At 41.7% G+C, this 25,192-nt stretch overlaps 1 protein-coding gene across 4 annotated transcripts in view; it reads right to left on the bottom strand.

Annotated features, from left to right (window-relative positions):
* The window catches only part of NR3C2 (nuclear receptor subfamily 3 group C member 2), a 218,531-nt gene that overhangs the window by 45,887 nt on the left and 147,452 nt on the right, over nucleotides 1–25,192 (bottom strand). For all 4 annotated transcript variants that reach the window (XM_063335369.1, XM_063335371.1, XM_063335370.1 and 1 more), the window contains exon 4: nucleotides 15,215–15,331. In XM_063335369.1, the coding sequence (XP_063191439.1) occupies nucleotides 15,215–15,331 (117 nt within the window). The remainder of the gene's footprint in view (nucleotides 1–15,214; nucleotides 15,332–25,192) is intronic.

Genomic DNA, 25,192 nt, shown 5'->3' with positions numbered 1-25,192 from the left:
TTAGAGCTTGCCTTGCTGCCTATCAAAAACCAATTATTATTTGCATAGCTAAAGACATGATGTAGACGACGAAGAGCTTTCTTTATCACATATGTAAAGCTCCACCAGAGCCAGGACCAAGCTGATCCTGACCCAACAGATCTTTATTGTATCCATGTTGCAGAACACATTTGAATGGGTAAGTGATATCAAAAGCCTATGATAAGAACATATGCTAATTCTAGCGTAAAGTAGAGAAGATCAGTGGAAAGGGAAACCAAAATGGACACAGCACAGAACAAAGAAAGCGACGGAGGTTTAAAAAAAGAGGTAAAGGAGAAGAGGAGAAAGCGGTAATTAGAATAAATACATCTAGAAGACAAAGGGAAAAAAAAATCCCAGTATGCACTTCAAACAAGGTACAATTTGGGATTATTTTGAAGTATGTACAGTAGTACCAGTGATCTAGGCAGTCTGAGAGTATACAACATGTTGCAAAACAAACACACTCCGACCACCGTTAACTGTGCCGGCTCTGTACGCCGTGCCAGTGCACACCCGCATTTCAAACACTTGAGCTCCTCCACCCAGGTGCCAACCTCACTGCTCGAGCTCTACACCTGAGCTACCACCACCACCACCTCCTCACCAACCTCAACAGCCGCCAGCTTTCTCCCTTCCACCCCATGCCAAGTGCTTGCGGGCCTTCCTGCGCACCCCTCCACTGCCGCCCGCCTCTCCTCTCCAAAAGCCACCCACCTCACTGCACCAGAGTCACCAAAGGACCAAGCTGCCAATTAACAGCCTTTGGGTAGACTCTCCTCTGAGCCTTCACCAAACACACACACACACATATTTTGTCACTTGCTTCCACCTTTGTATAGATAAATGCTCCGTCAAAATGCCACTTTTTCCTCCTCTGAATCTTTTCATCATGTTTGCCTGGTGCCTTTGCCTCACTTACTTCAGTGAGATGACATCTGTTCTCATTAGCTATTTTACTGCTACCACAAATAGTGTTTCCCTTCCCCCAAATCTGTTGTATCTTGACATATATGAAAATTTTGAGCTATCTTGGTACAGACATTTTTTCACTTAAGTGTCTAGCACAATGGGTATGAGATTTTGCTGAGAAATTTCTAGATAATAATACAGACATTTTATATATATACACGCACATATGCGCGAAAATGCATGGAATGAAGCGAAAAGCAGTAATGCAAACAAGATCTTACAGCATTGTCCCATTTGCTCCACAAAGTGCATTCAGGCACGCACCCTTTATTTTTCAGGAAAAAAAGAAGGGAACAATCAAGACAGGACCCTAAAGCTTCCATAAACCAACTACCCACTGCGGGAAGCAAGCCACTGCTTCTCAGTTAGAGCTGCAGTCGATGAAGAACCTCAAAAAGTGACCCCAAACGTTGTCCCATGCATAAAAGGAAGGGCCAGGTACAAACCTGGGAGACACACGGACAAGCGGATGAGTCACTGGTTTGACTGGACAGACGAAGGTGGGGAAGCAAATGAGAAGCAACTACTGAAGCAGGGGACAAGCTGTACGGGGACGTAAAAGGACAGCACAAGATTATCATGTAAGACCAAGTAGTTTGTCTAAATACACAAAGAAAGGAAGGGTGCAGCTGATGAGGAAGAAAATAAAGGTCTGGCCTTCACTTAGCAAAATAAATGTAAAAATCTGTTTCTGACAGCTGTGACCCAGAGGAGACAGAAAGTGATAGAAAACGGTATCGCTTGCTGTGACCCCGAGGAATCAGTATAGTTTAATTAACAAAGCAATGAAAATTTCCTACTTTCTTATCCTCCACTAGCAGAAGCAAGCTTTTACTGGAGAATAAGCGCAAAGCCAATGATTGAATTCAGTAGAATGAAATGGTAGGCATAACTGAAATAATGACATAGTTTGGCATTGCCAACATCATTCACAACTGCTTACTAATTAATAAGTAACACTTTAATCTGACAGGATTGGACATCTTAAAGACAAGGAATAAACGTGCATGAAGTCTGATCTATGGGTATGTCACATTTTATTTGCCTTCAGTCAGACCCTGCAAAGATCCAGGCACATCCATAAGTGTTGTTTTTGTTCTTGGTTCACATTCTGTATATTGAAAAGGGAGGTACAGCGCAGACGAAAGAAAAAGCTTTTAATGCACATTTTAATCTATGTAATTGTACACTATTTTCATTGGGTTAATCTAAACATATATTGGTTCTTTATTCGAGTTGAATTTAAACTACTAATAAAACTGACTGTAACTAGGTAAATATTCCCTGCTTATTACTTCGCTTACTTATACGCCAATTCTAGGAGTGTCGCATTTTGTTTTGTTAGGAACAGATTCTAATAAACAATGCGGTGCAATGCTGCTCCAGTACAACACTGTAAAGCACAGGAACAATATATATGAAGCAGTTTATCCTCTTGCTTTGAGCTGGACCAACTATACTTTGCCCAACCCAGTATGTTATTAATCTCCAGTAAAGGGAATTCTGCAATATCCCCCACCTTTCTCCAACATCTAACCATTCATTTTTCCTCCAACGTCTACTACATTGCATCATTTTTTCTGCAGTAAAGTTGATTTCTCTTCATCCTTCCCCCAGTGGCCATAAAGAACAACTTATCATTCCTGTCCCCTCTTTACACGACTTTTTGTATTGAAAGACTGGTATCATGGCCTTCTTAATATGTTTCTCCCTTCTACACTAAAATAAATTGTATTTCTTCAAGTCTTCCTTACAGATTTATGTTTTTTTTCTAAGCTTCTTATTATCCTTGTTCTTCCTTGGGCAGTCTCTAGTCTGTATACACATTTCTTCAGCCACGTGATACAAAATTTCAGGAAGGAAGGTTCAGTTTAGATGTTAAGGCAACCTTTCTAAACATAAAGGTCTGTGGCAAACTGGAAGAGGTTCTCAAGGGACACAGCAGGGGACTTCAACACTGGAGATCTTTAAGAAGATATGAGAGACGTGTCCGTCAGGGAGGACGCGGGTACCGCTAATCCTACCAACTGGCACAGGAACGTAGGTGACAATTTCATAAGGTTGCCCCATCCCCACCACCCTGACCAGCAGTGCTGAAAACCAAACACAATCATCAGGCCTGCACTTGCCAGCTCCGACAAGAACAGAATAACGCCGAAGTATCAGAGACTTGCCTGGTTTTGCAACAATTCTACATCGCTGATTCTAAATTTAACATTCAATCGTCATGCAACCGTTCTTCTTTCTTCACTGCAGTCTCTAAACAGCTGCTCTCAGGTATTTCATGCTTGCACACCTCAACTTGCGTTTCTCAACATAACCCTCTGCACTAAACCAAAAACGCCATCGTGTTGGTTTCAGACACTAGAACTGAAGATGCTTTTGAATTCTGATTCTGGCCACAGAGCAGAATTTCCAAATCTGTAGATTTACGTACTTACTCTCTACTTTGTTACACGAGCAAGTAGTAAAATTGTAGACCCACAATCCACCCTCAACAGTTCAGATGCCCTTCCAGTGCGACAGCAAACCAGTTACAGCTACTTTTGGAGAATGCTATTTCAAGTAATTACGCACCCACTTAATGAGAAATCTTATCATATTTTAATGAGAATTCTGCATTTCCTTCTGATTATACATAGGGCTAGAGATATTGAATGGTGAAATACAAGCACCTACAGGGAGGTGGCACCTCACGACAGCACTTGCACACATCTCATGGAACAGACACGGTTCCTCTGCAGTGTGCTGGCTTTTGCACGCAGGATTTGGGACTGTGGAGCCATAGCCACGGAGATGTGCTCACAGGGATGGTTCTTTGTAGCCCAGATAAAAGAAGCAGCCTTACAAAGACGGCACAGAAGCCATCACAGAAAAACTAAGGTGAAAGCCCAGATCGAATCTTGCATATTTCAAGGTCTGACTCAAATGAGGAAGCTCACATTACCTACTTGTCTGATGAGTGAGACAGTGATGTCCACAGCAATCAAGGAGGGAAGGCACTGGGGAGGGTCTGGGTAAGAGACAGAGGGAATTAATCCCTTTTTTTAGCCATGCTGAGCTTCAGGCTACACATTCGTGAAGAGAAAGCGGGCAAAGGCAACAAAAGAAAGCTGAGTTCCAAAGTGCATTTTACAGGAATATTTAGGTTGTCAGGGAAAATGTCTAACACATTTGCTTGTTTCTCAGCAATCCTCAAAGTGATAATTAATTGAAAAATAACAGTTTCATAGGGGTACTCCTCCCCGTGTGGGAACAACTTTTACCAAATGCCAATTAGTGGTTTCCTGTTAAAATCAAATCAAGCTGTTTTTGATAAAGCTTTTTAATGAGAAATGGCTAAAGTATGAAAATTTCCCCCCCATATATTTCATATAAAATCCCAAACTGACATAATGCAGTCCCACAGCTAACATTTTTGGGATATAAAACTCCCTCTTGTACTTCTTCATTAATTTAAAAAGAAATGTATTTACTAAATATTTAAATCATCCAATAAACAAAGCCGTAAAAAAAGCTTACAAAAGAAAATTATAACGTTGATGAAAGCCAATCTTAATCAGTCCTTTTCAGATGCTCCCAAAACTCATATTTTACTGATTATTTATTCATTCTTCAAACGTATGGCAAATGATTTTTGAGCTAAGCTTTGTCTACTAAATGCATCAGTAGTTTTGACTATTCATCAAATAGACTTAAAGACTAGCAGTAAAATACCAACAACGAAGGGGAAGAGTAGGTCACCTACAATTCCAGTATTTGTCACCTGCAACTCTAAGACACCTGCAGCAATGAAACATCAGCAGCTTGAACTGCTAGCATTGGTAATAATTTGGTTAAAAACAAAGTTAGGGAAACTTTGGAGAACAGATTTTGAAATCTTCCACTGTACCAGACTGAAGGCTCTTGGCTATGATCACTGGTTTCTGCCTTGTGCCAAGCGACAACCTTTCTCCCAAGACAGCCATTCCTGTCCAACCTTCTGCAGGCGTTGCTCGTCCAAGTCTTCTCTCTTGCTTTTATTTGGGTTGATACCCAATGCTAAGTCTGCTTCATGATTTATGCGCCCTTCATCCTGATTATAACACTAAGCCATCTCGATGGACCCTGATACGGTCCTGTAGACATTTATCGTGTGTGAAATTTCCTCTTCGTATTTACATCGGAGACAGGTACTCAACAAGCTTTTCAGAGTTTTTCAAAAGCGTCTATAAGCAAACTCTGCTTATAGAGCAGCACCTCTCATCCCGTATCTTCAGTGCTCACACTTCCACCCCATACTAAAGACTGTGCCATGCTTTAAACACTTCATTTTTGTTCTTGCACTACTATTACTAGAACTCAGCTTGCTAAGTGCTGCACTTCCCTCTGCGGTCTTTCTGGTTTACGTTGTAACGCACCACATCCCCACTTGTATTCTTCCCAAGTAACAAAAATTTTGAGATACCTCATCTCTTCACCCATACGACTTCCGTATCCCTAGTTTTTATCAACTCGGATTTCTCTCAGACGACCTTATTTCTAATACAGCCAATGCTGCTGGTCTGTCCCTCCTCATCTTCCAGAAATTATCTACCCTGCTTCCTGGAACAGCAGCGTTATCTGTGAAATACAAGCTGGCTGTTTATCTTCTGCAGTCGTCTCAGCCATATTTTTCACCATCCAGTTCATGACTAGTCATTAAAAACAAAAAAGAATACAACCATGTTAATCTCCTGCTTTAATAAATCACCCTGAACATTAGTGCAACACCCTGCAAGTGATATTAACCACCTTCCCAGGGAAAATGCAACTCTGCAATATTACTCACATGTATCATCTGAATCACGAAACCGAGTATCTCTTTGCCACCGACAGCATGGCATATTTCTAAATTCTCCTGAAGTTGGAGTAGCTGTGTATGAAGTGTCAGTAATGACTACAATCGAGATGCGCCTCTCTAAGAGGATGCCTAGATGACATGCCTGAACGTGCTTGGGTCCATGTGCAGAGAGACCCAGAAGCCACATGCGAGTTTCCACAGCTCTTTCCTTCCAGTATGACAACTGCATGGTTTTGAGGGCAGGAGAATTGCCCCACATCAGTATCTTCTCTACTCCCTACTGACAAATGTCCCTAACTGCCCATTCCAGGTGGACTACTGGTCTCGTGAGCTCAAGTTCTACAGCCTTCCTACTCTTGCACTTTCTGCAGGGATATTACGCAGGGAACATTACTAAAACATTATGGCGTTGGGAGAATGGGAAAACTGATGGCAGAGAACCACAAAAAGCACACAAAGTACCAGCGCCAATTTGCAGGAAGATGTGTGGTACTGGGTGGCTCCAACCGGTGCCTTCACCTTGCCTTCCTCTTTGTTAAACACCCCCTTCTTGCCTGCTGTGTATTTCTAAGGCTTAAATGTGCTCAATGTTTCCTTCATAACCTGCTGTGGATTGTTCCTCCTGCTAAGATCAAACTCCAAAGTCTGCTTGTTGAGCCACGTATCCTTGCCACTTCTCACACTTATTTCAGCAAAACACAGATACTAAAAATGGAAAGGTGTGCATTTGGGAATTGGTGGGGGGGAAAAAAAAAGCAGGAAACAAGATTCAAAACAAAATACAAGTTACTAAGGTAATTCTGAAGCAAAGTACGTATGAGAGGACAAGGGGAAAGAACAACAGATTCACGTGCTGAGGCACAATCTGTGAGTGAATAAATTTTCCTTGTGACATTACTAGAGTAAACCACAGCTCTCGAGTCAATTTAAAACCTGTGAAGTGCCAAAGTAGCAATCAAAAAAGCAAGGCGATGTCAGAAGAAAGAACACATGACTTGAATAGTCTTAGCATCATTGCTTCTTCAAGACATACTGTCACATGGAGGACAGAGATACAGAATATCTCATTCAATGACGATCTGTGACCTCAAAATATAAAAAGCCTTTTTATACGTGGAAATAATGTTTTTCAAATTTTTTTGTTTTGCACACAAATTACCTAGCTTAAGTCCACTTACCTAATATTAAACATAGTCTGGAAGAGACCCGGGACAGCTGCACAATCCATCCTCCTGGTCAGTCCAGAGCCAACTATACCCTCATCACTTCTGACAAACGTTTGTCTTATGTGATCTTTAAGACGCCCAATGACAGGCATCTTCCCCAGACCACCTATTCGAGTGCTTCCCTGGCCTTACGCAAACCGATACTGTTCCATTCCCTCACTAGCATCTTCCTTGCTGCTTATTACTTCTTGGCCTGCTTTTCACAGACACGGAAAGCAGATCATCCCCTTTTTCTCTTTACCAACACTTGTTGCTAAAGCAACACTTGTTGCCTCTCCCTCTGACTTTCCCTCCAGCCTTTTTTGGGATTAAACAATACCAAGTAATTCAATCTGTCCCCACTAGTCAAGTTTTAAAGACTGTTGATCACTCTCATTGCTCTACTCCAGGCTCTTCCAAATTAGTCCACAGCACACTTGCAGGCAACTAATGAGGGTTTTAACAAAAAACACTGTTCAACATAGTGAGCCTGCAACACTTTGGCCAAGGTTGCGTAAGGTATGGCAAGCTAAATCTTCACGCTCCCTCACTCCAGTAGAAACTCTCTGAAGCAAAGGCTCGTTGGAAGCTAAAAGGACAACTTCCTCCTGCTCCTACAGCTTCTCGCAGTGGAGGGGAAGCAAGTAATGGAAACTCACCACCACAGACCACAGGGGGAGGTTTCAGAAGGGCTCTGGCTGTAACCAGCAGCTCTGGAAAGAGGAACAGCTTTCATAGCAGGGACTACACTTTTACTGTGAGGAAGAGTAAAAAGGATATGGACTTAGGCCACTGTGGAAGGAAGCATGATATTTTGGTGATTCAGGAAAAAACAAAACATCACCAAGAGCTGCGTGTAACGAATTTCGGAAACGCTGAAGCACTCCGATCTGCTCCAGCATGATGAGACTAAGCAATGAACAGAGGTGTTAGGGGCCTGCTTGCATCTGTACGAGCAAAGATAAACAGCAATTCATTTCAGCGTCCTCAGGAAAATAGGCTGTTATATTTAAACGCCCTACAAGACAGAGGGTGGTGTACAAGGGCACGGGGGAAAAAATGGCGTCAGCCTTGGTCCCAGGGAGTCAAGAGGCCACGAACGCCACCCACCCTGGGAGCATCCCGGAGGTGAAAGCTGGAGCCCTGACAACAGACAGAAAAGCTTAAAAGCTCCTGGGCACTGCACAGAGGATCCACACAAGCCAGCCAGTGAATGCCTGGCAGAAGGCATCCAAGCAAGAGCCACTGCTGTGCTTCAGTCCTAGCACCTAACAGCACAATGAGGGGAGAGGTTTTCTGCACATCTTCTGGGGGGACCTGAACCTTCCTCACGGAAAGCTGTGATCACCCCTGTCCATTTTGTCAGCTTCGAACCAAAGCAAGACATCACGTATAGAATATGAACTGCTCAGGAAGGAGCAACCTCTGGGCCTGTACAGAGAGCGCTGCACGGTGTTGGAAATCAGACAAAACCCTATGGAGCCTGCATGCACAGTGCCGCCACGTGACACGAGGCAGGCAGGGACACGTACTTCCCAGCAGGAGCCCAGAAAAGTTGCAGCTCCTTTGCGAGGCTGGCAACCAAGGGTGTTATGCCCTGAATGGTATGATGGAAGGTCCAGCAGATAAAACAGGGAATTCTGGAGTTCAGCAGACCTGTGCCAAAAGCCTGAAAGGCTGTTCCTGGAGGAAAGACAAATGCTGCTGGCAGCTAGGCACTCGTCAGAAGGCAGAGCTGAAGCAAAACTTGAAAAAACAAAGGAGGGCTGAGAACATGAACCTGATTAGGAGTTTGATCAAGGATTGCTGGATGTGAGCTGTGTGCTTTTGGATTACTGCAGTGCGTCTTCTTGAGCTGCCACCACATATGAAATAAAATCATCAGCAAAACGCAAAGTACAAGGACACACTTTCAATACCATTTTTTAATCGATGCCTGAGAGATTAATCTGACAGTACCAGCCCTCTTCAAAATTCTGCATTTTTAATCATCATTTCCAAATAGTTTCTTAATAGTTGTGGCAAGTGACTGTTGTGACAGTTATTTACAATATTCCTGAGGATGGTTCAAGGTGAAAAGTGAGACGGTCACATCGAGAGCACGCCAAGAGCAGTATCTTGTAACACGGAGGAAGACAGACACAAAAGTAGGAAAAGTTCATTACTGAACAAATTAGTTCCAAACCAGCAGGACTGACTTTTTTTCTTTTTTTTTTTTTAAATACACATTCCTGAGGTGTGGCGTGCTGGTGTAGCAATAGCAGCACCTTTAGAACAATTGACCCTTACTCAGGAAGAAGGATGTCCTCTTCTGAAGAGTCACCAGCATGGACTCCATGCAGCAACACAAATTTCCCTGCTGATCCCTCTTATGAGTACACCCAAGAGAACATTTGGGAGACCTAACAAAATCTCAGCAGAAGGTAGCATGGTTGCAGACTACGTCTTAAGGTTACATTACTCACTTGAGCTCAAGACACAAAAGAGGTAAATCAGTGCTTCCCTCCTCTGCTAAGAAAAAACACAAATTTTCATACAATCTCGTAACTTGATGGATTTCTACCTAACACAAATGTTTTCTGAAATTGTCTCACCTAGAAAAATAGAATATTCTTTGAAACAATGCTAATGATAAACTAGACATTGGTAGGTACCACAACTAATTTGTCCAGCTAAAATGCAAGAAAAATTGACAACATGAGGTTTTGCTTCACAAAACCCACAAATAACTTTAATATACTGCTGTATATTGGTAAAAGTGTCTTGGAAGAATTGACACAAACCCAAGTTGAGAAAAAGTTCAAGTTAAAAAAGACTGACTCAGAAGAAAATGCTACATAATAAACACAAATAAATATGCAGTTAAAGTTAATGGGCATTTCAAAATAATTTGCAGTGAAAGTTTAAATGAAAAATAAAAGTTAACCATACATGTATCCCAAATTGCTTTAGTTTCTTACACACCAGAGTTGGTTTTTTTCCTTTCAAATTTATGAAACCTTGATCAGTAGAAAGTTGGAAGGATTTTTTTTTTAAGAAAACCAAGAGGAAGAGAACCGAGTTTTCTAATACTTGTGTTTTATTTCTCTTCCTTTTCTCCCTATTGCTTTCTTTTTCTCAAAAAGATAGGAGCAATGATAATATAAACCACGTAAGCTGCAGTAACTGAAAATAATATCGTAGTTTTAAACCCCTACTAGTATGAGTTATTAAACAGAAAATGGAAAGCTGGGCAAAAAGGTGAAGTACTGTATCTTATTACTGATTCTCTCATTTAATCTATTTTTCAGATTATTGAAATATTTTAATGTATAAAAAATAAGGATATGTGCAAGTGAAGACTACAAATCACACACAGCATCTTGTGCATGGAGTGTCTTACATATGTAAATGTATGCAAACCCAAGACTCAAATTTCACAGGCAGTCTCTGCAGACAAGAGCGATGAACTATGTAATTTGCAGGGTGAAATCTATTTTATTCCCCTTCGATATCCAAAGGGTACTTCCGCAAGCTGCTTCCCACTGCTGTGGGAGACCAGTACCAGTAAGTCTCAGCAGTGTTCTACATGGGAGCTGAGGCAGGAAAGGCTTGCAGTCCCACATGGCACAGACCTCTCAACACTTTTTTGTCCCCTAAGCGTGGATGGCGCGTGACATAGCTGAAGAGGCATCTTCTCTGATTCCGCAGCAGAAGGAGGAGGGATGCCTGGTCACTAGGTCACACCAGAGGGGCAAGGACTAACCTGCCGAGGAGAGGAGGGGTGGGGTGGGTGGGTGTCCCCTCCAGTCACACCATGTCAGACATTTCCCTTCCTCAGGCTTCAGCACAGAGCACAGCACATGGCAGGAGGGAAACCGGGAGGCTCTGCACCACCCTGGTTGCAGTGCACCATCCGAGGCGCTGCTGCGAGCCATAGCTGCTTTGCTGGATGCAGCCAGCGGCTGCAAGAGAAACCATGCTGAGCACCAGTGTGGGACTGGGGGGTCTCACCATGACTCATCCCCCCCCCCCGGGTGACGCCACGGGGACAGACACGACTAAGGAACAGCAGTACGAGGTGGGAGTCAAATGAAAATGTCTCGTGCGGAAGCGAGAGACTCGACAAATCTGATCACAGCGTATGCTGGAAGAAACTTCACAATTCATGAAGTCGTTCTGGTCCATAATTAACTGAAAATTAATTACAGAATCTTGAAAAGAGCATAAACCAAAAGTGGGCCAGCATACCTTCATAGTGCAGTTGCTCACTCTGAATCTCTTCCAATAATTAAGTCTAGCATATGGCACTGGAGTTAAAAAAAAAAAAAAAAAAAAAAACACAACCAAAAAAACCACACCACCAAAACAACAAACAAACTATGATTCCCAAAAAAAGTTTTGGAGTCCTGCTTGCCGAGGGGATATGTCTGTCTGCAGCGCGCACACATACTTTCTAGAAATAAGGAGGATGAATTAACTTGGTTTTGGGCAACTTCAGCTTTGCAGAAATTGCAGGTTGCAGATGCTTCTTATAAAGTCAAAACAAAAATGGAGAAAAGAACATAATTAGGTAAATTATTTGCTGGCTTGATGAATAATTTTCTAAAGATTATTAGAGGATATAAAAGCCTGGAAAATGCTCCAGTTTTTCAACAAACAAAAGGAGGAGGTAAACAATAAAACCGCCAAATTGTTTTGGTTGAGCATTCATGAAAAGGTGTATTTTGTATCACTGAATTACACATATTTTTTAAAAGGTGCTTAAAGCATGGCATGCTGCCACACATCAAAACATTACTTTTGTAGAAAAAAAAATGTTAGCATGCTGCGAAGTAGAAGATATGCCATCAAAACAAACCTGTAACACTTTTGACACAGTAAACAAAAGAAATAACATTTTAAAAATGTTCTTTAAAAAAGAAAGAATATAACCAAAAAAAAAAAACCCACCAAATTAAAAAGGACAGTAGATTATTTGGGAGATTGTGCAAAAATGTACTGCAGGAAACACGGAAACTGTTTCTGATTTCCAGTTCTCCACTACCGGGATTAATATCTTCAGTAACAGTAGGAAGACAACCACAGACTTTCAAATTACAAAATTTGCTTTATAGACCCCTATTACAGTAACTGGGAGGAGCTGGGTGGCAGCCTGGGGTCTTTCACCCCATCTGTAAACGGGGAGAGCTGCAAAGGAGAGTCAAGTTCTTTTCCAGCCCATGGGAGACAGGACTTTGTTCCCTAAGGCAACATTTCTCCTAGATCAAGTGGAGGTTGTTTTGTTTTGTGTGGGGTTTTTTTTTGTTGTTGTTGTTTTTGTTTTTTAAATGAGGGGATAAAACATTGTCATTACGTACAAGTGGAAAAGAAACGTCCATGGCTTCAGCAACCTACACACATTTCAGCCCTGAGCAATGCTTATGACCCTTTTTATGTATCATCTTACTCTATTTCTCATGAACCAAACACACAGGCATCTCTGATACAGTTTTTTGTGTGTTTACCTTTGCTTCCATTTGGAGGGTGAGAGCTTAAATTAGATCTCCTGCACAAAGAGCACAGCACTGTGCAGTGTGACTCAGCTATAGAGAATACTATGCTGCAAATAGGACTTAAACTAAATTGCATTTATAAATTCATTTTCCTCCAGCTCCTTACTGATCACGCTGCCTAAAGAAATACTTGCACATTTTGCCTATAAGTCCAAATTAGAAACAGGTAAAAGTCCATTTTTATTGGAGTAATGTATATTCTTGGCAGAACCAGGCTGACCACATGGAACTATATGCTCCGATGTATCTTCATAATAATATGAACATACTCAGTCTATTCAAGCTAATTATGAAAAAATGTTATTTAATACCAAACCTTGGAAATTTATATGAAGAGAAAATGACTGTTTTCAAATATGCATTAATATCTCTTCTTGCCATTTCCACCCCCTTTTTTCTGATGATCTCCACCATATCAGAAGCCTCCTGCAACAGCACACGGAAGTTCCCCAAATTAAGCCTGAGATGCTGTGTAGCTCCTCTGTAGATGCCCAAGGCAAAGCTCACCATGGAGGCAGAGGGATGGCCCAAGCGGCAAACGGCCTTAAGCTACCAACATTTCTTGCCAGACCTGGGCTGGCTCAAAGGCTGAAAGGTCCGTTAGCAGAACTTGGCAGCCTTTGGGGCCCTCTAAACGCTGTCTCGGCTGCAGGCACTTCACCTCTCTCCGGCAGTCCTCCCCTCTGCCTCCAACCTGGCCTTTCTCTCCTGGACCACACAGAAGGTACCATATTGCCTGGACATACAGAGCCGTTCCCTGGCTACCTCATTCATGGCAGTTATGGAAGGAGCTTGTAATGCCATTTTAGCTCCTTTATGTGGCATAAATGGATCAAATGAAGAATGAGAATTTCACCTTTCTACATGAAGAAAATCCCCAAAACGGCTAAACCGCAAAGCTCAACCGCAGGCCAGCTGCACACTACAGAGACAGACTCGGCCTTCTAGGTCATTAAATGCAGATCACTAATTACAGTTTCCAACAGACTACCAAGCTCCAACACAAGGTAAGATTTTAAAATACGTTTCTCATTTACAGCATTCTGGCCAACTGAAAAAAAAAACAAAACAAGGCACAACCCCCTTAAGCAAAGTTTACCCCCTCCCTTGTTTTTTGCAGACGACAGTGTGGACACGTCCTTTGGAACACCCCGGGAAATCACAGTGATGAACTCATGACATCGCAGACGAAGTCTCACGTGCTGCTGTTTCTAAAGGTTATCAAGTGGGACGGCAGCCCTGTATTTTGCTGGAGCGTTGGGCACTGACGTCCGTCCAGGAAGGCAGGCTTGCAGGGGCTCTGCTGGCACCGCGACAGAGGATGCCCTGTACCGGCCACCGGCAGGCTGCAGAAAAATTTCCAGCACTCCCAGGAGCCAGGCTTCCTGCTCCACACACACTTTCAGCACCGTTTTTTGGGAAGAAGGAGCTACTGCCATGGAGCTCCTGTTTCATCAAACAAAGGCGCCATTCTGTTTCCCTTGCTAGATTCACTAGCGCAGATCAAAATCAAGGGAAAGTCAGCGTGACACACGATCTGGCCCCGTTTTCCTTTGGGAAGCAGAAACAGGGGGGCCATGCAGCATCGCAAAATTGGGAAAGGGTTTGAAAGAGGTCTTAACGGGGCTACTCTCCCCAGAAGAGTAAGAAGCAGCTTGCTTGACTGTTTCTGCCAGGAGACAAGACAGAAAAAGAAGTCTGGGAGGTAGAAAAAGGGAGCCGGCAGCAGGCAGGATCCGGGATTCTGCATATAACCTATAAAAGACAAGCAGCTAAATCTGTCTGTAGAACTAAACTAAGCTACTTAGGAGAATAGGTCCAGGAGGATAAAAAGCAAATTGTGAGATAGGAAACGATTTGGAGGAATTAATGTAACCGTGTTATAATTTTCCGGAACGGTGAAAACACTCTAAGGGCAGGATCACTCTGTGCATCAGGGGAAGGACGTGCAGCAGTACCCAAACACCTGTTCACATAATAAACTTAAGAGTGGTGGGAAAGAGTGATTTGTAATAACAATTTGCTCAGGTGACGACTTGAAACAAGACGCCCATTGAAGCACAACCAGAATTGTGTAGACGTTGCAACTGAAGAACTAAAACAATGGAAAACCCCATAAGTTTTGCAATCATAATGCTTTCAAAATACTTTTGATAATTATTAAGAAAAGGTTTTGACTTTTTGTTGCTGGTATACGAAGGATGGAGTAACATCATCAAAATTATTGCATATCTGAACAGTCACAGAAATAAATCAATAGAAGTGTTGAATAAGAAACAAAAAAAGTGGAGAGGTTTCACCATGTGTGAATTTCTTTCATGATGGTGTAAAATGTTTCTTGGTTTTTGAGAGAATGCTCAACACCAAAAAAAAAAAAAGCATGCAATACTTGAAACCTTAACATTTTTAGCTTTATGAGATTCCACTAAAATGACTGTCATCATAAAACACCCACTTTTCTTTTTTTCTGAGCCATAAAATACATATCTCAAAAACCTGATTTAGAATGACAATAGAGTTTATTAGCTATTAAGCACTTCAGGATAATTCCACCTTAAACTTTTGAGATTACGCAGCTGCCAGAACTATTAAAAAGCTGCAAATTTCCAATGTTTTTGCCTAATTAAATTAAGAGACCAAACTATTAATATTCTGCTTACCTCCTAAATTCATTCCAGCTTGCAGACATTTCTGTAATCGACAGGCTGGGCAGTTCTTCCTCCGAATCTTATCAATTATGCAGTCATTCCTTCCCGCACACAGGTAATTGTGCTGTCCTGAATGACCCAAAAACAAAACACATTATTAGAGGATGTATTTACATCATTCCAATTTGTTCTTCTCTCTTATTTTTGCAGTCATTTTGAGCTTCTTATTAATACAGACATTCCAAAATCCATTCTTTGGCCTTCCCAACAACCTCGGTGACTTGTCATGGGTCTTACTATGAGCATCTCTTCTGTTTAATTTGGGAAAGGCTTTTGGTGTCACTCATAACAGAGAGCTCATTACTTTTTTCTAAGCAGAATTGGAATTTTTCTTTTTGCGAAAAGCAAACAATTAGTTTGAGCTTTTTCAAATCTTCTTAAATGTGCCGTATCACAGAGCAGCCTGGCAGCTCTTAGTTTTGGTACAAAACCAAGGGCCGTTCTCATGCTAAAGAAGTTCACAACCTAAAACAGAAATGCAAAGCAGAGGTTAACCTTCCCAGTATGTATCACTCTCTTTAACCAGTTCACTGAGCACTTGATTTCTGATTGAATCAGTTACTCTCTATACAGCAGAAGGTTTCTGAAGGGTTTACCAAAACAGGCTTAAATTACAACCATATTATTTCAGTTCTGCAAAGCACCACAGAAGCGATCCCGAGGAGACAGCAGGTATTTAACACATAACATTTAGCAGAAGGGAAATACATGGCAACCAGGGAAATAGGCTGGCATTTAACAACTTGGAGACTCAAAAGGTGTTTTGCTTTGTGGGTGGAACGTAGGTAGAGCAAACGGATGCAGTGTATCAGACGAGGGCACTACCACGTGGATTTTCAAAGTAAGGTGCTTGAATTTGATGTGGAAGAATAAAGGAAGCCACGAGGGGTTGGTGCAGCGTGACAGGAAAAGCGAGAGGAGATTATTTTAGCTGCCTCAATCCAGAGGTGGCACATGGTCTGCAGCAAATGCGACAAAAAGCAACGCAGAGGGTTTCCAGGGAATGGATGAAAGGAGAGGACAAAGGACACAGTACAACAGACTGTAAGGTAAGCCGCAGGAATTGCCAGCACGCAAAGTTCAAGAAAATAGTCCTGTGTATAGTAATACAACAGCATGTTGGAGGCTCATGTAGCGCACTCACTGTAAGAACCACTGAGTCTCAGGGACAGGTATTTTAGACATAAGGTAAGAAACTCAATACTCCATAAACTAAACACAAGTTCATAATAAAGATGCCTTTACAAACACAAGGCAGAGGAAAAAAACATTCAGATTGCAAATGCAGTAACACCAACTGGCAACTAAGCAGAGAAACTCCTAAGCGGGTCACGAACGAAGCAGGTGAGATGTGCAGAAACCCAAGAGCTGTACATGTAACGTCAAAGTTGCTGCCCATGACCGAAGCGTGGGGAGGGGACCCCCGGCCGGGGCTTGGAAGCAGAGCTGGGCTGAAACACACGTGAGGCCGACGCGTGCGGGGAGCGGGAGAGAAGACGCAGGCTCAGTAAGGGGACAGAGCTGCTCAGTAAGAGGCATAAAATAGGTTTGCCAAGATGTTTTCCACAACACACACAGGCTTCCTTGGAGGACAGAGGGGACACTCATGGGACACAGGAGACCCAGCTTCTGTTTTGGGGTCTATCAGGAATTTGTCTTAAAACTTCAGGTAAGTCCTCTTCTATCTCTGCATCTGACTTCCCTTCACCCTTACCCAATGTTATCTGTTTAGACAGTGAACTGAAGTTTGGGCTGCTTCCTGCATCTCTTCACCGAGCATCTCACACATAGAGAACCCTTCTTGAGTAAGTGAAGCGCTATTACAATATCACAAAGGTACCAACATTTAGATAATGCTTTAGATGTTTAAACAACTGCCCATTTTCAGATGGGCAAATAAGGGTTTTTATTAAGGGACCTCACCTAGCATTGTGACACAGACGAACAACAATAAAACTTAGGTAAGATACGAATATGAGCTCATGAAGTTGTCAGGCATAAAATCAAGTTGTACAATATAGTGGCAGCACCTGTATCTATCAGCTGGTCTTTAAGTAGGCCTGCTAAACAATAAAAAGATAAAATTCTCAGCTAATCACAAAATGAAAACCTTTGCGCAATGTTTATTTTATGATGTGATCTATACAAACAAACAGACACACAAGAGAAAAGTCAACTTAATTCCTGTTTACATTTTTGCTCTGTACTGACTTGAGCACATTTCCTAAAGAAATACCATGCAGACAACATGAACATAAAATTATAATAGAAACCAAAAGTGTTTAAAATAATCATATACAGTATAAAGATGGTTTATATGCCCTTACAAATACTCGTGTACTACCTTTTTGTGGTGAGAGGGGAAAAATGGTTATTTTCTGCTAGGAATGCAAGTACGATTGCTCAGTGCTCCTACAATGTCCTTTGTACATCACAGAGTACTGCAATACCATTTTTAGGCTTCCACAGGCGGGTGCAGGCTATTAATATGACAAGTCAGCTCTAATGCTGCAAAATGAACCCCATTGCAGAACTACCCTGAAGGCAGTTTGCTCTACAAAACCGTACACCTGTTAAGTCAACATTTTTCACTACTGCTTTCAAAAGTTAATGGGTTTAATAAAACGAGGTTAACATTTATGTACTCCAGGATAATTACTTGGGTCACATTCTTAAATATTGTGGAAATGTTTATTTGATTCCATCACTGTCACACTGTGCCTTCATAAGAAATATTCCCACAATAGCAGAATAATTCTGTAAGTCACCCTTCAAATGGTTTAGGTAGCTTGCAATTATTACTTTCTGGCTTATCTACTCTAGACCAAATCATTTCAGAAAACATAACTTAGTCAAGGTTCATCAATTTTTGAATCATGCTTCTCTGAATACTAAGGTATGGTACAAAAATCTGTAAGTAGTTTTTCTAGTAAGCAAGGCAAAAGTCTTCCCAAAAAACACGTTGTCTTGTCAATTTTTTAATTTCTAAAAAAAAATAATAAATAAATAACCACAGTAATCTTAAAGCTTACGTTAATGGAAGTAACTTGAAAAACCCTTAAAAAACAGAACAGATCAGCATTCAGGCAAACCCTCTATGTAGAGTACAGCTATGAAATAATAATGATCAGTTTTTCAAAAAAGTTTGTAATCTATGATGAAAAAAATGGCTTTGGATTTCCATGCAATCAAGTACGGTACTTTTCAAATAAAACCTATTTTGTAAAATAAGCTAGTAAAGCAAAGATACTCATAAAGAATCAGTATCTTCCATTTGTGCAGCATGAGCCTCGCTCATGCCTCTAAACTCCAGAATCAGAACAGAAAGCTACACATCTGAAATTGATGCAGCTGTCAAGACCTCCACGGCTCTTCAGGATCTCAACGAGGCGATGGAGACAGTCCTGCAAAGGGGCTGATGTGTTTGCGGTGCTAGATCTCCAACTCTTTCAAGACACGTATCGATCTGCTTGTGTAGTTTGTGTTTAGCTTAATCCAGTTGTTCTTTTTATCCAGTTTAATCACTCACAAGTGGGCTGGAAAGCGACAGAGTAGATATCGAATTCTCATCTCCCATGTGCTAAATGCATTAAGATGAAAGTAATTTTTACATATGCCACCATTAAGTGCGCTTATACAAGCTAATTCCTGTTCCATCTAAAATACAGAGTTACAAAAGATGGCAGGAAAATTTCCTGTTCAAAATAAGTAAGTAATAGGTACTACACAGTTACACACTAAGAAGAAACAGACATCTGTCCTATTCACAGTAGAGCTAGAGGAATATCTGAGTATGCGCTTTCCAGGTTATTGTGTCACCACATACCACAAAATGACACATCCAAACGTACACGCAAAAATACTTCAGTGTTTTCAACTCTCTCACCTGCCATAACTCTTTAATTCCTTGCTTTTATATGCTTACAAAAAGGAAGCCGTTGTGAAATTCAGTCTTCCCTCTTACTACATTTTCTTGGAACAAGCAAAATTCAGCAGTAAAGGAGGGGAGGAAAAAAAGCTGTTCTTATTTGGCCTACGAATTACTGCCAAAATGAGGCCCTTCCCTATTTTAAAGCTCCAGCACGATTGGGCTGCTGGTCCCAAAACCTGACTTGCTAAGATGAGCTCCCATACGTGCGTGGAGCGTTGCCCGCGATACTTCCATGCACGTAAGGCTGCAATAGGAATGGGGCAGAGGTATTTCTTGTCAGTAATATTACTGTTACTATCTAAAGCAAAATTAGAAAATTACAGAAATTTCTGAAATATCCCCCATGTTTTACCTTCCTCCTAGAAATTATTATTTTCCCCCCAGTTTTTTTGAAGTCTAAGTCAGGAACTGCAAATCATTAATGAGACTTCTACATTTCTGCTCTCTTGTTAAAATAGCAACTACTATGATCAAATGTTAAATTTTGTAAGGGTAAAAAAAAAAAAGCGTAGTGCTAGAAGAGGATCCAAAGATTGTTTAATTCTAGCCCACTCATGGAAACAGAAGACTAGCTTAAGAGTTCAGGCAGGTTTTTTTGGGTGTTGTTTTTTTTTTTTCCCCTCTAAATTTGTCTTAAAACCTTCTGAGGAAAGGTATTCTGCAACTTCCCTACAAGCCATGTGATTAGGATAGTGATTAGCTACCCTTGAAGCTGTGTTTTTTCTCTTTGCATTTAACACAAATGGGGGTATTTTGCAACTGAAAGAGAGATTCGCACTCCTCTCAAGACATACAGAGTAATAGATCACCACCTTCTTACAACAATCTCACGCCTATCGAGAGATTTATGTTCCCCATCTCTTTTCCAGACTAAACAAATCCAGTTCTCTCAATCTTTTCTCATAGGTCATGTTTCCTAAATCTGTCGTCATTCCTCTTATTCGCCTCCAGCTTCTTTTATACAACAGAGCGCCCGAAACCGGGTACATTTTTCTTGCAGAGTTTGACCATCACTAAGCCCAATGAAATAGTTACTTCCTGCATCCTGCAGACAACAGCCCTGCTAATGCAATCCTGGACCAGATCTGGCTTTCAGCAATGGCATTAGGTTGTTGACTCACGCTCGCTTGTGTGCCACTAATGCCCAGCTCCTCTCCTGCGGCACCGCTGCCCTCCACGTGTTCTCTCCCGCTTTTACCTGGGCAGCCAACTCTCTTTTTCCCCCCTCTGCTAGAGCCACACGCCCACTGCAACCTGCCCTGGGAGAGGTAAGGGAAAAGTCAAAAGCCACGCCGGGTACGAAGTCTGAAACCGGAGTGTTCTTTGGGTCCCAAGACAAAGACGTGATTGAGGAAGGCTCGCAAAAGGATGGGAAAGTGAGAAAACAGGAGTGGCGGCTAAGGACCAAATAAAGCAGAAAAAGCTTGAAAAAAGCTCAATTTTTAAAATAGCATCTCACTGAAGCACATCAAAACGCACGTAAAATTCATAAACTTTCCTTCTTCCTCCACAATAAGAATTAATACTTTGACTCATAAAATTGCAGGCGAAGTTAACTTCTTTCTCCCTGCAGGCTGCCAGAACGGTCAAGCCTTCTTCCAGGGTCTGAGGAGAGAGGAGCTGGAAGCCACCTCCAGCCCTGCCTCGCAGATCTGCACATCAGAGCTAGGAACCCTTTTGCAGCTTCTGGGCTGGAATAAAGGCTTAGATTTCTCCGTATTTCCCGAGTGCGAAGATTATCTCCATAAAAGCCTTATAGGCTTGGAGTACCTATTGGCACCTGCTTGAGCAGGAGAGTATAGGTGTTTTAACACTATTACCTGGGCATCCTTAGCGCAGGAACTCCTCTAAATATCCTCCTGCTGCTCCTGTCAGTATTTACCAGCATAACCACTCATTTTACTGAAGTAACTCCTGATAACACTAGTGAACGAGGGGCAGGAAAAAAAATAAATCTGGGTTGAATGGCTGTAATTCTATACTAAGTTTCCCCCAGTTCCATAAATGTTATTTACTGCTCAAGTCTGTCCCTTCCCTTTACCCACCAGCCTGTCAGACTGCCTGAGCCCAGCCCCTGCAGCCCTTCTGACCCGGGCTACAGACCTTCCCCTGCGGAAGGAAAGACAAAGAAAACACGCTGAAGAAAATCATCAGGATTTTCTGAGGGAGGCTTCTCACCTCAAGAATATCTGGTCAGCAAACAGAACTTAACACCTGGTTTTGCTGCTTTCTGTTATAGGCCTAATGAAGGGCTTTGCCTCCTACAGCAAGACATATCACATAATCTGCACGTCCTAGCCTCTCGTTTGTGCTCACTGAGCTATGTGATGCGTTCCTTTCATCCAGCTCTGAAACCTTCATGGATTTTGTGAAACGGATGTTATCCCTGTAATCCATCTGAGCTCTTTTAATTAATAAAAAATGAACTATTTCTACCTTTTAATGGCCAGTATATAAATAAAATTACTGCTAAGACCTGTCACAATGATTGTCCGCATACAGAAAAGGATTTTCTGTTTGACAGTTGTATCCCACCATCAAGAGACAAACTACATATACCTGAGGTTTTTATTTCACCATCTGCAGTAGGTAGGTACTCTCAAATAAATCAGCACGATAAGTACAATAATGAATCTCTTTCCAAATTTCAGTTTTCACAGAGCCTCTGTTTCTTGCAATCGGGGAGGAAAAAAAAAAACAAAAAAAGAAAAAGCCTGCTATTCAGTGAAAATCAGAACTGCATTTTCATGTAAAAGGTCCATTTGTTACACAGTTGAGGGCTCTCTCTCTTTTTTTTTTTTTTTTAGCAGTTGACAACTGCCCAGCAACAGCAGCCTATGTTTGCAGTCACTATTTTAGGCTACATCACATGTCAATTACATAACCTTGTTTTACTGCTCTTGAACTGGTTCGAACAACCTGGGAAAGAGATTAGGGCAGTCCCTCCCAGCCGGCCATCCGCATGCAACCGCAGGACCCGGCACCCCCCACCCCCCCCCGGCTGCAGCTCCAAAGGCTGCAGCCACAGCCCAAGTCCTTCTCTCCAGAACTAGTTACTTATTGCTAGACCCACCTGAGACGTTGGATAATTAACTTCCTCAGCTCTGTTTAAACCAGTCCAGTCTGACCACGGCAAACTAATAAACTTGATTCCTCACGCTGAGATTTATGAGCAGCGCAGAATGAGCTTATCAATGCCACAGACAAGGTACTGAACTTAGATATGGATATTGCCCCTTCTTTTTATATAGTGAATGCTCGGGGTTTGTATTTTAGACATCAGATCTCAGGGTTTCTCAAAATTCAGCCTGACTTCAGGGTCCATCTCCCTTATTACGCCACAGCTTTAGTCATCTGACTGTATCATTCCCAGACAATATGCTTTCCGGCTGCAGACAAAGGCCGCATCTGCCAATTGCTCAAAACAACAATATCGATCTATTATTAACATTATTACAGACTGGGCTTATAGCATAGGTATAGTCTAAATCCTTCTCTGAAGCAAGAATGTAGAGCTTTCCCTTCTTTATGATGGATTAGAGACTTAATTAAAATTAGTTTTGATTTTGGGAAAATATTCACATCTGGGATATTTCCTGCTTGCTTCTCATTCTCAATTACCTTCTGCTACTTCTAGATCCCAAAATGTCTTCAAGTTTCTTTAACCTTTTATATTACTGGATTCATTTATTTATCATTTTTATTGTATTTTTGTGACTCTCCTTACTTTATACTCCCCCTTCCTTTCTCTTTCCTTCAATAAAATTTATTTCCTAACCTTCTCCTTTACCTACTTTCATCTTCAGTCTTGTACCCCCTCCTGTTCCACGACTCTTTCTTCAGTCTTCTCACTTACCTTCTAAATGTCTCATTTCCTCCATTCGCCAGTAATTGGTGATTTCATAGGGCAGATTTACACTGCAGTCAAAGGTATGGCTACAGCTTATGTAGTATGCCAAAGCAAAGGGCATTACATTAATTAAATTATAGTTGTTTATATTAAAACTACCTGAGACATGAATAAAAACAGAGTCTCAACAGCATCGTTTTCTGCAGGGTCTACAAAACCCAGCTGGGCTCTTTTAAAAGCATAGGCACATCAGCTGGTGCTCAAGTAGTGAGGATAGCCTACAAACTTCTGCCACACGGTATTTTTCTGCATTTTCTATGCGCTTTAAACCTTGTGTTTAACTGCGATTTAATTATACCATGTTATAATTAAACAGCGTTTAACTGTTTTAAACAGTGTTTAACTGAGAAAAACATTCTCAAATCCAGCGTGTTGGTCTGTGATCACCCGACCTTTTTTCTCTGCCTGATCTGAAATACACTACGGATTCTTACTCAGTATCCCCAAGAAAGAGCTGCAGGTTGCCCTTTGGTGGTGATAACGTCACGAACAACAACTTAATGCTCTGCGCTTTAACTACTGCCACTTGTTTCCTCCAGAAAGCCAAAGTTTGAAAGCGCAGGTGAACTACCAGCGCTTCCTCCAACGGTGACTACAGATATAAAGCTGATTCCCCTTTTTTATGGAAGTGGAGCAGGGAAGGCTGTGTCCCCTGATGCTTTATACGTCAAAAGTTTTCAAATTGCCATACTGTTACACGCTCCCCAAGCACAACTAAGAGCACAGACTCCAATGCTCTGCCAATTTCGACATGGAGACTGTCTCTTGCTCCCTCACCTTCCCAGGAAACTTGCTTTCACACTGGGCTGAAACCAGGTTAACAAAAACAATTGGTACAGCCTGGTGATCCTGGCAAAGGAGGCGAGAAGTTATAAAAATGGTTCTCACTCACTATTTTAAGCAGACTGAAAGGGCACCGATGAGAGGGATCAAGGAGAGAGAGGAAATTTGGCAAGGGAGCGCGGGAGGTAGCCCAAAAAAGGCTACTGTTTGCTGCAGGAGAAACCATCCAGCAGGGATGAAACCTGTTAACAACAGTGAAACAAGTGAGCAAGAAAATATACGTAAACATCTCGTATTTGAGGTACATGTGCGCATTTTCTTCTGCCATGCTTAAAACATGCTGCAGAATTTTGAAAGCCTCTCCAAGCCTGTGCCTGGTGCTCCAGACGTCCTGTTATCCAGAGGGACTGAGCCACCAAGACAAGATATGCCCCAAATTGGTACTAAAACCATCTCCGGGGCTCCCACTGCCATCTCCACGAAGGAGGAAGAGTTTGTACCAACCAGCCGCATCAACAGTCGGTCATGGAAGAGAGCTGGGGCCTCCCGAAATCCACAGGAGCTAAGAAAGCTTTCGGTTCAGCATGTTGGAAGTCTAAATATGGCCGCATGACTGACTATGCAGTAATTTCCTTTTCAAGTGGTCAAAGAAATGCTGAATGATACTAGATAGCACAGAAACGGAATAGGAAAAGTATCTGGTCTTTGCAAAGCACTTCAGATTCAGTGAAATCACACAGCACTGGAAATCTGCTTGGGAGGAAAACCAAAGAAAAATATCTAAAGACACCAAAATAATCCCGTTACCAAGCTACATCATTTTGTTTCTGTTTTGAAATTAGTTTTCAGCTCAATTGCTTTTGATTTTAGATTATAACGGATACAGTAATACCAACAGTGAGAATTAGAGCTTCAGAGGATGTTGTTTTGACAAAATCAGACATCTAATATTTTACAGCATTTTCTTTCACAGCAAGTTTCCAAATTTTAATTTTGGTTTAAATTTTAACTGAAGTCTAATTCTGAAGTCTCTAGATGCTGTTATCTGCAGAGCAGTAGGCATGATGTATTTATAAGAGATCATGTTGCATGCATGACGGCTACTTCTGCTTTCCCATGCTAGAAATCTGATAAGGCATTCTTGACATACTGTAAATTTCAATGCACATTAGTGGAAAATTTCTATGTACGTGAAATGGCCTAGAAGGACTGGAAAGACTTTTTCAAGAAGCATCATGCAAAAAATCTTAAAACTGCAACTGAAATGCCCTTCCATTTTTGCCAATAAAAGCAGTCAACCACTCTG

Source organism: Chroicocephalus ridibundus, chromosome 5 (assembly GCF_963924245.1).
Source record: "Chroicocephalus ridibundus chromosome 5, bChrRid1.1, whole genome shotgun sequence".
NCBI classification, from domain to species: domain Eukaryota; kingdom Metazoa; phylum Chordata; class Aves; order Charadriiformes; family Laridae; genus Chroicocephalus; species Chroicocephalus ridibundus.
The sequence above is the reverse complement of the archived record's forward strand: the minus strand, read 5'-3'. Positions and strand labels throughout refer to the sequence as shown.